The 14225-nt window shown below is 38.5% G+C and overlaps 1 protein-coding gene across 1 annotated transcript; it reads right to left on the minus strand.

The window, feature by feature from the left end:
* Positions 1-3188: 3188 nt before the first annotated feature.
* CNPPD1 (cyclin Pas1/PHO80 domain containing 1) lies at positions 3189-14076 on the minus strand. The gene is made up of 8 exons (XM_081936373.1): positions 13801-14076; positions 11090-11192; positions 9490-9571; positions 8373-8493; positions 7427-7555; positions 6479-6540; positions 5766-5883; positions 3189-4802 (listed from the first exon to the last, which is right to left on the minus strand). The coding sequence occupies exons 1-8, from the start codon at positions 13867-13869 to the stop codon at positions 4218-4220; spliced, it is 1269 nt and encodes a 422-aa protein (XP_081792499.1). The 5' UTR covers positions 13870-14076; the 3' UTR covers positions 3189-4217.
* Positions 14077-14225: the final 149 nt, after the last annotated feature.

The raw sequence follows: 14225 nt of genomic DNA on the forward strand, positions 1-14225 counted from the left end.
AAAAGTGACCTAGCAACGGGAGAGATTCTTTCCAGCTCCTCCCTTTCCTTTGATTTGTTCATTTTATTGGCTATTTGGGTCTGAACTTCCACCTTTGGCCCTTCCAGGCCACAATTCTTCAGTCCATTAGCTATTAACTTGTCTTGCCAAGGAACAGGCCTCCTGCATTGGGAGGGTAAGACATGCATGAGTCAGGATAAAAGGAGAAGCAAAGGAGAGAAGCATTTTTCGATATTTGCTCACTGTTGTAAAATAGGAACCATGTTAACATGTGCAATTCATAAGTTAATGTGTTGTTCATTGTTGATTCATCATTTATGTTGAGTTAAGACTTAATGGAAGTGGAGAGAAAACAAGAATTATCTGGGTGAAAAACAGCTGCATTTACCTAACTGGCATTTCTGTGGACATTACCAACTTTTCTGGACTGGCAGTACAGTAGGATTAAAGAAATGAGCAAGATCTGAGGATCTGATCTTCAAACCGAATCAGAAACTCTAATTATTTAATTGCAACAGCCTTCAAATTTATATTTCCTGCTCCAGCCCTGCAGTCCCCTTTCCATGTTATTTAATATAATAAGCCTTGGTGTGATGTGATAGTTGCACTGCTGGTGACTGTATCGTATGTACAACTTTGCAGACTAGGGCTGCACTTTTTATTTATTTTCAATATTCATATATAACTCAGGAGATTCTAGACTAGAGGGTGTCTTTGTTTTACCAAAAGTAAAACATCTTTTTTTAAAGATCAACATACAATAAAACAAGGAAAAATTCAGCACTAGAAAAAGTTGGATTTGGCAATAGTATAGTTGTTATCCTCCATGCCTTAGTTACTGTGCATTTCACTTTGCAAGATATTCTGCATGGGATTATTTTTTATGTATGCACAAAGTTGCAAATGGTAGAAAATAGGGCATCTACTGTATACTGCGAATTGGTGCACAGGATCTTATGATGCCTGTATTAAAAGATTCACACAATTTACCTATTCTTTTTCACATAAAAAATAAATTGTTAACTTTTTAAAGTCCTACGTGGTTGAGGGTCTGGGTGTCTGAGAAATCACCTCTCTCTCCTTACAGATCTGTCCAAATATTAAAATCTGCATATCTCTCTCCAGAAAATTCCTCCCATCCCTGGAATTTTAATAGTCCATTGAACTAATACCTGCAAGGATTTTCTTATGCATTGCTTTCAAACATTCCTTTAAAAATTATATTCTCCTCCCTCCTTCCCATCAAGCAAGGTATACACCCATTGTCAGCCTTTTATTGTTAATAATCTTAACGTGCATTATTTATTTGGTATTTGAGTTGTTGTTGAATATTCAATAGGAAGGTGAATTTAAATTGAATAAACAATCATTGACAGATAAAAATTAAGTATTGTTCTAAATTGTGTCTGGTACAGTAAAGAACCCGGATAAGTAAATACTCTATTGCACTGTATTGCTCAGTACAAACATGGGTGTCTGCAGCCAAATAGTGAATTGGAAAATGCAGCTTATGTCAAATGTTGGCACGGAAACATGACAGTAGCGTTTGCATCATCATGCATATGTAATTTTGATAACATTGCTGTTTGCTGTGAACCTTTTGAATAAAATGTGAGAGTGCACTCTGCCTAACCAATCAAAGTTCAGCCTGGTAGAGCTAGATCTATTCCTCCAACTAATTAAATTTTAATTGAGTGGAAGGTAGTGCTCTGGGATCCAGGAGACCTTTAGATCTGATCCAAGTAAACACTTGGTTTATTGGATGGTGCTGTCATGATACAATATCCATATGTGGAGAAATGCAGCTTTACTGTAAATATCCACCCATTTTCTCAGCAGGCCTGGGGACACAAATGGAGACAGATCTGATCAAGTGGCCAACTTCATTGTGTTGTTTCTACCATGGGCAGATGGAGTATTTTTTTTAATAGGTTTTTATTATATGGCAAGATTTTTAAAAATGTATAAGCTGCCCTCAACAGCCTATGTGTGAGTGGTTATATAAATGTGTTTAATAAATGATATCAATAGCTAACTAGAAATATGTTATGACTTTGTTGTATTAGTACCTTTCCTTTTTCACTAGCTTTTCTGAGGGCAATTGAAATTGCTCATCTGTTGAAGCCTACTTAACTTGAAGATCATCTACCCTCTATATTCCTGTATCATGGTGTTTTCTAGATGCTTCTGTCAAATGAGGTGTGGTGGATAGCTATTTAACAGAATGCTTTTCCAGTGCTAGTATGTCCTTCTCAAACAAGCTTGCATAATTGCTCCTCAAGTTGGTTCAAAATCCTACCTTAGGACTTTGTTCTTTTCTTACATTCTAGCTATGACTCTACACAGTCATAGCTATAGTCTATATCACAAAGAAAGCCCAGTCTCCAGAGTAGTAATATAAATATTCTAATACTTCCTCAAAATGCATTAGTGCAATAAAATTATACTGGAATGTTCTTTCTTGCTATTTTTGAATCTAGTTCAAAGAATAATAAATGGTTCTCCATCACAACACAAAGATCTCACTCAAGGCTTTATAGAAGATTCATTCGTTTGTGTGTGTTTCAGTCAGTTTTGACCCTTGGCAGCTGCCCTTCAGTTTTGTTGCCAAATTTTAGAAGTGGTTTGCCATTGCCTCTTGCCTAGGGCTAAGAAAGAAAGTGGCCCCAGGTCTTCTAGGACTGTATATGCATGTTAAGAACACGAAGAAGCATTTTCTGCACAAGAATGCATATGCCCAGAATATTAGGAGAGTTAAGCAAATCACACTATATCTTTGAGCAGCTATGAGGTACAGATCCATAAAGCTATTTTACTTCTGAATATTTGAGTATAGATGTGTCTATACACAAAATAGAACAGGGTGAGAATATCAGCTACACTATTCTACTTTTAGTGGGCTAGACATTATGGGAAGTACTGTAAAATAAAGTGTAAGATACTCAAGAACATAATGTTCAATAGTAATATTTCTGAGCCATATATACCATTTAGAGCAGTGTTTTCTCAACCTTGACAACTTCAATTCCAAGAATTGGCTGGCTGGGGAATTCTGGAAGTTGAAGTCCACCCATTTTAAAATTGCCAAGATTGAGAAACACTGCCTTAAGCTGCCAGAAAGAAGAGAAAGCAGCTGATGGTACTGGGTGAAGGTTTGGAATCGTGAAACAAACAAACAAACCAAAAAAGAACACACAAATACCTTTATTAGAAGAGATCCCATCTACAAATTACAGTGGAAAACTACAGCCGAAAAGTGTTGGAAGAAATTGGAGTAGGACAGCCTTTCTTATTTAGGTATCCTCAGAGAGTTTGAATTATCACTCCCCCCAGCCATTGGCCATGCTAACTGGGGATCACAGAAAGTAGTAATCCAACATAATCTGGAGGCAATCTCCTTACAAAAGGCAGGCATAAGAAAAAGCTGCCACCCTTCTACCAGCTTCTGTCACAAAAAATGAAGGAGGCAGTCAAGCACTCATAAATAAGACCAGGAATTCCAAACTATCCTTAATCTTCTGTACCCTAAATAATGGTACTGAGCCTTCCCCCAGCAAGTGGCATCCCACCCTACCTTCATCCCCATGTAACAGCACAAGAGAATCCCAGGCCTGCATGGCTTTTAGGAAAACAACGGGTAAAACACAGGCAGAGAACACAAGTAATGACTTTACATACTTAATTATGTAACAATCACTGCTAACCTAAATTGTGTAGAGCTGCTGCTATTCGCCACCATGGTAGCGAGATCCCATAGAACTTACGCAGAAGTCTACTTAGCAAATTGCTCCACAAGTACAGCTAAGCTGGGAGGATGGATGGTGCCTGATGCAAGCAATCCTGATATTAGTGTCCTCACCCAATTTAGCAAGGAAGGACTCACACCAGCCTCCAGTGCAAATAACTGGCTTATATGAAATGGAAGAAGTGTTTATTAGACTTTGCGCTCCCTGTTCCAGTCTCAACACTTCAGACGAGATGCATTCTTCCAATAAACTCCTTACAGCTTTTTAAGCATCACTGTCAATTTGGGAGAAAGATATTGAAGTCAAAATTTAAAAGGTGAGCGAGTTAATATTTGCTGCAATACAGTGTATCAAGCGCTTCGTTTCCATCTCTGGCTTTTCCTGCCTTGTGTCCCATGACTCTGATGCACCAAAGCATTTCTTATCAAGGTGTTCACCCCCTACATCTAAGCTAGGTCCTTCTTTCCAACCTTAACTAGGAAACATAAACGTTTTGAACCTGCCAAGCTCTAAGGAAGCCTGCCAAGGACACTGCTGCAATGCTAGAGGTTCCGGCCAGTCTTTGCAATTAGGAGACAAACGAAGAGGTCTGTCCCAGCATAAGCTGCTGGAGCAACAAGGAAGTCCAAAGCGAGTTGACTGTTGAGCAAAATGGGCGCAAGCTGTGTGGTTGGCTGTCATGCAGGAAGTGGGCTGATGGCAGTGTGGATAAAGTGAAGAGCTGATGGGGGCTGCTGAATAAGATAATGCCTTAAGGACTTTGCCCCAGAGATACAGCACTGTAACTGAAACCCCACTGATCCCTCTTTGCTGCTTTTCACCTTGAAAGGTTTGATTCTCCACTCTGGGCCATGAAAGACAATATGGTGGCTCTTGTTTGTAATTCATATTCTGGGATGAAGAGGAAAGAGGCAGACATGAAACTAGAGCATCTCTGGTGCTGGTAACAGCAGTAGGACCAGACCTTTTCACATGGAGAGTGTGATGCATCACTGCAGCTGAAGCAAATACAGCAGCAACACCTGTCAGATACACCACACCAAGAATGCAGGCTAGCTGTAGAAGGGGAGAAAAAAGAAACTAGATTATACACTGTTTTTAGTCCTAGAATTGGAGCAATCCACTGGATCAGAATATATTGTCTACAAAGAACTCCAATTGCATATCCCACTCTCTTTCAAATGCAGAAGACTAGGAATTTGTAAACTGATCAAGGAAAAAACTTCCATTATCTAGCAAGGTCTAGTCAGAGAAATGCTGTTAGAAATACTAATTTCCGAGTATTTATTGCAGAGTTCACAAATATCATGCTAAACCATAATGCGGTATATTTGGTTTGACTTTGAGGGTACACAGATAGCCATTGTGTCTTATTTAATAAATGTTAGTTGAACAAATTGTCATGTTTTGACCACTCTACTGTGGATTTTATTGCTTTGTAAGTGTTTAACCTTTTTTTAATCTGTCTGCATTAACCCACCACTTTAAGGGCTTCTAAATTGAAAAATGGTGTAGAAAGTTAGTAAAATCACAGATGAAATAAGACAGAGGATTATCAAATTCTATAGACCGGTAGTCGAAATCAGGACTAGGATACCCGGCTTCTTTGGATCAGTCAACACATGTGACATTTGAAAGTATGTAATAGGTATTCAAAGAAAACACAAGGAAGTTTGTCCTTGCATGGTGCAGACAGTCACAGAACCTTAATTCAACAAAAGGTTATTGGTGAGTTTGCTATCTCTCTGACACTCCCATCCCCATCGCCACAATTAATTTCAATTCAGAGTTTCTCTTTGTTTTCTTTCCATTGGGCAGTTGGGTAGCTAACAAAACTAGCATCCTATCATTCTTACCCCAAGTAATCATAGGAGGGATCTCAGAATTAGGATTTCTCTCTCATTTGCATACTGCACCCTAAATAACCTATTGACCTGTTCCTATTTTTACCTATCTCATTTACAACCCCTTGTTCTCTTTGTCACTCCCTTTTCTCACTTTAGGCAATTTGGTTCATACCTTGGCTACCTGCTGGTAGAATTGACCGAAAGCCTGCTGCCACAAAGTTTGTTCCATTAGAACACACAGATCAGTGTAGGTGAACCAGCCACGTCTAACACCCTGCTTCTCAGCCACACTGTAGGAACAAAACAAAAAAAATCAGAGCCTTTACTCAAGAACATCCCCATTTCTGGTGTCGTCAGACCTGTACAAACAAACCACTTCCTTGTTATATTAGTGACAGAAATATCCATGCTGCTATATTTGTCACTCCAGGAATTGATACACCGATACAGTTTAGCAACGGATCTAATCAATTTATAGTGTCAGTAAGATAACACTCCTCACTTTTCCCACACATACATTCGCACACACTCCAATGAAACATGAAGAATCAAATGAGTCTTCTTTGGAGAGGATTTTCAAAGTTGACTAGTTTGCATGGATAGTACTTCCAGCTTTAGAACAAAACACATTCTGTTTCCAAAATTCAGCAAAAATGTACACTGTACATTCTGATACCTTGTACAGTCACATGTGGGAAGACAGAAGACTGGCTGAACAGTGGTTCATCAAGGCAATCTAGCTATAGATACGGCAGAACTTAAAGTCACTTTCTGATCATGTTCAGTCCATTTAGAATACAAAGTAATTGTTTTCCCAGCCCACTCAAAGAACTGCTTTTATGCCAGTTCTAGAAAAATATCAGCATCTTGATCAAAAACACATACCGTCCTTCCAGCCAGCTGAGCACTTCAAAAAACTCCTTGAGATCTGTAAAAAGACTCCAGTCCTGTAGATAAGGTAAGAATGATTGAAACAGTGAGCTAGAATTTTCCTATCCCCCTTTTTATATGAACAGTGCATGAAATATAAAAAGGGAAGGATTGAATGATGTTCATGCTAACTACATTTAAATGTAAAAATGTTCCCCATATTCAGTTTGGGCAGTGCCTCATAACAGCCATTTGTAGTGCTTTTATTTCTCTTATTCAACAAATTTTCAACTGTAGCTGGTGTGAGGTTCTGCTCATGGAATGTCCTATTTCAAGTGGAAGAGAAACCGCTTAAGTCTTGCAGACATCTGGATAAAACAATACTGTCTGCTTGACACTTAAGTGTTATCTCTTTGGATTGTTATTATTGCTGTTACTGCAAGTGTTTGGGTTTTATTCATTCATGAATCTATTGCTCTGAATTTACTTATGCATTACAGTACTAAATGAAATCTATATTGTTTTGCATTTTAGCAACATAAAACCCAGCAAGAACTGTGGTGGCGCAGTGGTTAGAGCGCAGTACTGCAGGTTCCTTCTGCTGACTGCCAGCTGCCTGCAATTTGGCAGTTCAAATCTCACCAGGCTCAAGGTTGACTCAGCTTTCCATCCTTCTGAGATTGATAAAATGAGGACCCAGATTGTTAGAAGCAATATGCTGACTCTGTAAACTGCTTAGAGAGGGCTGTAAAAGCACTGTGAAGCGGTATATAAGTCTAAGTGCTAGTGCTACCTTTTATTCAATCTTCATTATAATTGCATTTAAAACTCCTATAGCTTTGCCACTCTTTAAGTGCATACATCTTCTCATATCCTTTTAGCCGACTAATTTCTCGGAACTTTGGTTGAAAGTAACAAAGATTTGTGCATCTCCTTCACATAACACATCTTTAAAAGTCTTACAATGGCACGGAGGAAATTCATCTCCAGCATGTTCATAGTCTGTACGTCCACCTTTCCTGCAGCACCCCATTCATCATTGAATACCTCTTCCTCTTCTCCTTCATCATAAAGGTACTTGCTGGCAACCATCTGAAAGCAACAGGAGGAGGGGCTGCATTAAAACATTATCACTGTGGTTTGTTTTAGTGTAGGGATGGGATAAAGACATGGCAATTTCCCTTATTTCTAAATCCCAATCCTCAACTTGCAAATGTTCAGATACTTTGAGAAGTGAAAGTATAGATGTCAGTGTGAAAAATTCAATGCCAAAGGTTAGGTGAGAGAGATCAATTCACAAAACTAAACATCAGCAGTGTGACAGATAAACTGTGATTGACTTCAAGCTAGAAAGATTATGGGGAAGGTGGCAGAGAGCCTATGACAGGACATCTGGAATGCATTATAAAATGAGAAAGTATGGAAGTGGAACAATGATGGTTAAACATGAGGGGAAAGAACAATGTTTAAAACTAGATACATAGCTCCAACTGATTTAAAGTGTATATTATCAAAAGAAATGTTGTTCAATAGATATTGTCAAAAATAAGTTCAGCAGTGCTTAAAAATTATCCTATGGTACTTTAAAGTTCAATATTTCCCATAAATACAGTTGTTCAGGACCCAAATTTCAGTATTTTTGAAAACTTCATATCTTTTCATGGTGAGAATGTTGTGAAATGATGGAGTCTGGAAGGATCAAGACAGCTTGTAGTATAGACAAAAGATCCTGAACATTTCTTCATAGGATTATAGTTGTGCACTTCTTGGGAAAAGACTGATTTAAAGTACATGTATATTCTATTTTCTAAGATGATTAAATGTGCGGCTAATTATATAAACAAACACATGCTCTCTCACACACAAGCATTCTGCTTTGCCTGCCTCCGTCCCAACCCAATTTACTCACCATGGAAATCAAGAAAAGGTCGGAGGATGAGATCTGCTGTAGGTATTCAGGATTACGGTGCCGAAGTCGCTCAATATAAACCAACGCCAACATCATGGAGCAGGGAGAAATACAAGCCTCCCTAAAAGAAGCAGCATATTAAAAATCTCCTCCCATAGGAATCAAATAAGAGACCTTCCTTGAGGCCATTTTAGCTGCACAACCAAACATTATTAAACGTGTGACATATTCTGCAACATAGCTATTGTGTATTTACAAGCTCCACTCTTGAATGCTGACAAGGAGAGGTGGAAACTTTCCTGATTGGGATTTTAAAAGATGGCAAATACTATCCCGATCACATTTTGTTTACTGCCTTTCTATAGTTGGCTGCCATGGGAACAGAAGAGTCCTTTATTCTGAACCAACATGCTTCCTCTTATGATTCAAACAAGTGTCTGCAAGATGTTGCAGCAAATATAAAAAAATTACTTTGCTCTTTTGGAGGTCCCAAGAGCAACACGAAAATTAGGATTCTTAGGATTTACAGCATTTTTTCCATCATTTCTCACTAAAAATCTGTTGTCAAGGCCAACTTTTTACCTTCTGATCTTGTTAACACTTTTTTCCAAGCTGAAATTTATAGAAAGAGCTCTCCTACAGTAATTTTAATTATATTAATTCTTAATTATAGAATAATTATTCATAATTATAAGCAGCTATCATACAACAGTGCCAGCTTAGTGTAGTGGTTAAAATGGTGGCATAGAAACCAGGAGACTGTGAGTTCTAGTCTCACTGTAGGTACAAAAGCTGGCTGCGTGACTTTGGAGCTGTCACGCTCTCTCAGCCAAACTCACCTCACAGGATTGTTTTTCTGGGAAAATAGGAGGAGGAAGAGTAGTACATATGTTTGTTGCCATGAGTTACTTATCAAGTAATAAAGTTGGAATAAAAATCTAATAAATATATACAATAAAAAATAAACCTTCCTTTCCAGCCATTCTTTCCCCACAAACAGAAAGTATCTTCTTCCATAGCAGTATTTGTTCAAAACAAATGTAAAAAAGATACAACAATAAATATGAATGCAGAGAAAAGATTGGTCCAAAAATAGAGAAGGAGAAATGGGTCATACCGGGAGACATGAGAAACGTATTTCTTTTGAAGTCTCCTAATTGGACTAGGAGCAGCTTTCTGAAGTAATTCAACAGCAATATCTAGAACATAAAAAATAGCTGGCATTAATGCAATGTAAAGAGATCCTTCTTCTGAAGCTGAAGAAATTCTTGCTCAAATTTTCCTGTAACGTAACAGAACCTAACATCCATTTCTGGAACTGTTTTCTCTTTGTTTCTGTCTGTCTGTCTCTATCTCTCTCTGTAGCCCCACTTGATTAAAATAATTGTTCAGGATCAAGAAATCACAAATGTTGAGAATGAATTCAGAACAGTTTGTCTCATGCTCAGAGTAGCAGTTTCACACCTGGAAGTGGGTGTTGGTGGTAATGGTTTGCAAAATTTCACACCCAAAATATTACAAAACAAATTATTTTGCACCTTTCCCCATCTGATTTCCCGCAGAAGCCTCTCAGACATAAGAAAGTTACAGGACAGATGTATTGCTAAACAGGGGAGAAGACAAAGAAGAAGAAAAAAAGACTCCTTCCGCTATAGATTTGCATTTGTGGGATTTATTTTCTTTAATCCCAATCCTTTGTTTAAATCAATTTACATCTTAATGGTGTCCCTATAATTAATCAGATTTGTACCAATTCTGTTGTTAAAATTAAATAGACTTAAAAGTATCACAATCTCAGCAAATTCTCTTTAGCAAGATTTATTACAATAAAAGCAGTAAGAACATCAAAGAAGTAGTGTTGAAAAAAGCTGTTTTGTTTCCGTTGAACATTTTCTCTAATTTCAGTATTGCTCAGGAAGCTGGAAAGCTACCTATTGGCTAAAATTAGGAATGTAAATGAAATTATAAATTGTCAAGCTAAACAACCTGCTTCAATAGATTCTGTTACAACAAAGATAAAGACCTAATTTACTGAATATCATTTAGAAATACTGTAATTCATATAAAGTTATAGGAAAAGACATATTTGAGGAATTACATACGAGAATAAATGTGATTGTTATATGTTTAAATGAAATAATATAGTATACTCTGTTGGGACAGACTAGACTTTGTTTGTTCTTTTCTATCTTTTCATTCATTTAGTTTTTAGAAATGGGCAACACATGATTAATTTCTAAATGCAGAAAAAAAAGGAGAGACCTATTATTCTGTTCTTCATTTCATCTCTCTTATACCCACTGCCCACACCTCACCCTATACTTTATTTAAAATGAAAACCTTATGGGAAAAACCACTGATAGTTTTTCTTGAACACTTTCCCACTTTCTATTAAGTGCTTGGGGGGGGGGGGGAGGCTAACTGTGGAGTATTGCATCTTCACAACATAATTCAGAGAATTCTTATATACTCAACTCCTTTCTCAGATATTTAATTATCCCAGTAATGCTAAATGATCAAAGCAGGATGAAAATTCATGAACTCTTTTAAAGCAAAGGTAGAATTTGGCAGAATTGATTATGTAGCCAACTCGGTGTATACGCGAAGATAAGCCTTGGTCCAATTTTCAATAGCTTGTAATTTTCTTCAGGATATCATTTTTTTCCTTTCTTAAACCCTTCCTAAGGCCAAATACAACATTTCCCAACGAAACTCACCTGCAACTGGACTTGAGAGATTATCAAGGGCACTGTCTTTATCCCAACCATAGTAAAGTCGTTTACGTACACGATCACTCAACTGCTGGTGTTTGGGAAGGAACTGAAAAAAGAAATCCATAACATTGTAGTACACAAACACACCATATTTCTCCCAATCACAAACAACTGAAGATTACATTTCAATACACAAATATGTCCTAAGCATCTATAAGAATATTAGAAGCAACTTTCATCCTGTGACTTGTTCTTAAGAAAGATCTGACTAGATCTACATCACCTCACAGGGGAAAATAGGAGGAGGAACAAACATTAGATATTTCCCCCATCTTGAGTTGTTTATAAAAATAATAGAAGGCGGGATAATAAATAAACAAACACTGAAGTATGTGCAATTATACCTTAAGGGTCTTTTCAAACCCCCAAGGTGTAATTTCCAAAACTTTCATATATCCCTTCCATCATGTGGTATTTCTAATTAATAATCGATTAAACCCAAACCATTATGCAAGTTGCTTCATGTAGGTTTCAGAAATCCATCACAGCAGTGGTGTCCAAAATGTCTGTCTGCCTTACGCAGAGTTTATTTGGCTTTTATACAGTTTTAACAAGCAAAGCAAAAGCAGGGGTAGCAACAGCATCTTATTGGTACATTCTCTCTTATTTCCCTTGTCAATCTTGCAGACCATCCCAGCCAAGGTGGAAGCTCCACATAATTCCCTGGTACAGCCTATCTCTAATAAACAGTTGAGGTAAATGGTCACTGAGCTCATGGCCGTTTAATGCGCATGTCTGTACGTAACCTTTCCTCTCTTCCCACATCTGGTTCTGCTAATTAGATAAGCTCATAGGTATTTTCAAGGTAACCAGCTACTGAGATCATGGCATTTTACTGCACATGTCTTTACGTAACGTTTCCTCTATTCCTACAGCTTCATAGGCCAAGCTAAAATTAAATAAATCCCACTATTGTATAACTGGCTGGTTGATTTGTTTATGAAATTTACCTACCACCACAAAAGATTTACAGCAGTAAAACACAGCATCACTATATAATAAAACCAAAATAAATAGCAACATATCAATCATTATTTTTAGAATCTCATGAATTCTACTCAATTACAAATACCTTGGCCTTGACTTTTCTCTCAGCCTAATGCAACAGCAAAACTATTTCTGCACACACACTTTCTAATTTCAATTGAATGATTTTTGAGGGTGTTCTCTTTAGCCTTGGTTCTCAACTTGGCCTCTCATTCTGGGGTATAATAAGTATTATTACTTTTAAACCGAATCTAAATGTAAATTAAATTGAAGGGCAATCAGTGTTTGACTTAGTTACAATGAATATGACAAAAGCCCAAGAAAAAGTCTCTTCACTTTTTTTGCATTGAAGTCCGTATCTTAGGAGAACATTAATAAATGGAAACAAGCTAATAAGCCCTTTGAAGTGTGAGGAGGAGTCAGGCGCAAGCAATCAGAACCCTCATGGATAGTCTCAAGCAGGACCTTTATTATTAGTCACCTATGTTAGAAGAATCTAGCCAGACTGGCTGCATTTCCTTGGGAATAGTCAGATAAAGCTTCAGGGATTCTGGGGAGGTCAGGCCTTTGCCACTTCCTGCAGTGCAAAGTCTCTAAGCTCAGCCCTTTCTTAACACCTCCCTCTTGTTTGATATTCCAACCACAGGTTTGCCCTTCCCTACTTGTCAATGCCTTTTTTTCATTGGCAAAGTAATTTCAATAGCGTTAAGAAAATGAAGCACAAGGCAACAAGTTTCCCTAATGTGTTGTTCTGATTCATGAAAACACAAAACATTATTAAGGTAATTTCTGCACTTCTGATTTATGGCACCTTCTAGAGCAGTGGGTCTCAACCTTCCTAATGCCGCGACCCTTTAATACAGTTCCTCATGTTGTGGTGACCCCCAACCATAAAATTATTTTATGTTTTCCATATTTTTTTTGAAAATATGTGTTTTCCAATGGTCTTAGGTGACCCCTGTGAAAGGGTCGTTCGACCCCCAAAGGGGTCCCGACCCACAGGTTGAGAACCACTGTTATAGAGTAATCCAGACCATCAAAATTACAGTAAACAGATAGGCTTTATATTGCTGCAGAAATGACTAGATCTAGTTGATCCTATGAAGATGTGAAAGGTGCCGTAGTGAAGAACTGGCAATACTTCTGTCTCCACAGCAGAATGCCCTTGTTTCTAAACCCTTCGGGAGTTTAGCCCTTGTTTATAACTTTGTCTGGTTATAATTTATATTTTATTCTTCTGATGTCTTATTTTTGTCATCAGGGTTTGCAGTCTCATTTCCTCAGAATAAGGGGGTAAGTAATCAGGCACAGAAATTATAAGGAAAGTTACAACTCACGCCTCAATGTGATTTTTAAAGGAATGGATCACAGATACAGGAACATTATTGTAGGAAGAAATGTAAGTGGGCTGAAAGGGGAAAAAGGGAGTTGCTGGTAAGATCTCGGGGCAATATGAAGCAGTTCAGTAAAGATTTTTGTCTCGGTTCTAACAATAAAAACTGCCACATCTTTCCACCTGAATTAAAAGCAAGGGAGCGTCACAGATCGATTATCGATCTGTAAAGAAAGGCACAGGACGGACAGGAAGAGGACGCGACCATTCAAAGCAAAAACAGCGTTGGCGGTCAGGGGCAGGTTGGACGAGGCTAACGACGACGACAACTCACCGTGAACTCCTGGAAGCCGCTCAGGGAGAAAGCGCCCTCCTCGTCCAGAAACAGCTTGTCTAGATCCATGTCGATCGAGGGGAGCGAAGAGATGCCGGGCGAGGCTTCCGAGGCAACTCCCTGTTTCGAGCGGAGCGGCGATAAGGGTCTGTCACTGCAAGATCTGGTTGCCCGCCGCCCCGTCTTTCGACCCCAGCTCCCCAGCGATCGGGCAGTTCCCTAGGTGAACCGCGCCTCCGAAAAGAAGGAACCCAGGCCCGGTGCGGCTTCTCGTCTTCCTGTTCCTGGGGCGGGCGAGGAGGCGGTCTTTCTGAGGCCGTAGGCAGATATAAAAGGCTGGGCGCACTGGTTGGAAGATGAATTACGGAGGGACAGACGCTATAATTCCACCTCAGGTCCAAATAAACAATGCAGGGAAGGACGAA

Source organism: Natrix helvetica, assembly GCF_964273705.1.
Source record: "Natrix helvetica genome assembly, chromosome: 1".
NCBI classification, from domain to species: Eukaryota; Metazoa; Chordata; class Lepidosauria; order Squamata; family Natricidae; genus Natrix; species Natrix helvetica.

Bases quoted from the DNA above. Each gene is read 5' to 3' on its own strand.
- CNPPD1 (XM_081936373.1), bottom strand. From the start codon at position 13,869: ATGGATCTAGACAAGCTGTTTCTGGACGAGGAGGGCGCTTTCTCCCTG. The intron at 9,572-11,089 runs GTGAGTTTCGTT...TTTATGTTCTAG, and splicing joins TCTCTCAAGTCCAGTTGCAG to ATATTGCTGTTGAATTACTT. The intron at 7,556-8,372 runs GTGAGTAAATTG...TGTTGCTTTCAG, and splicing joins ACCTTTTCTTGATTTCCATG to ATGGTTGCCAGCAAGTACCT.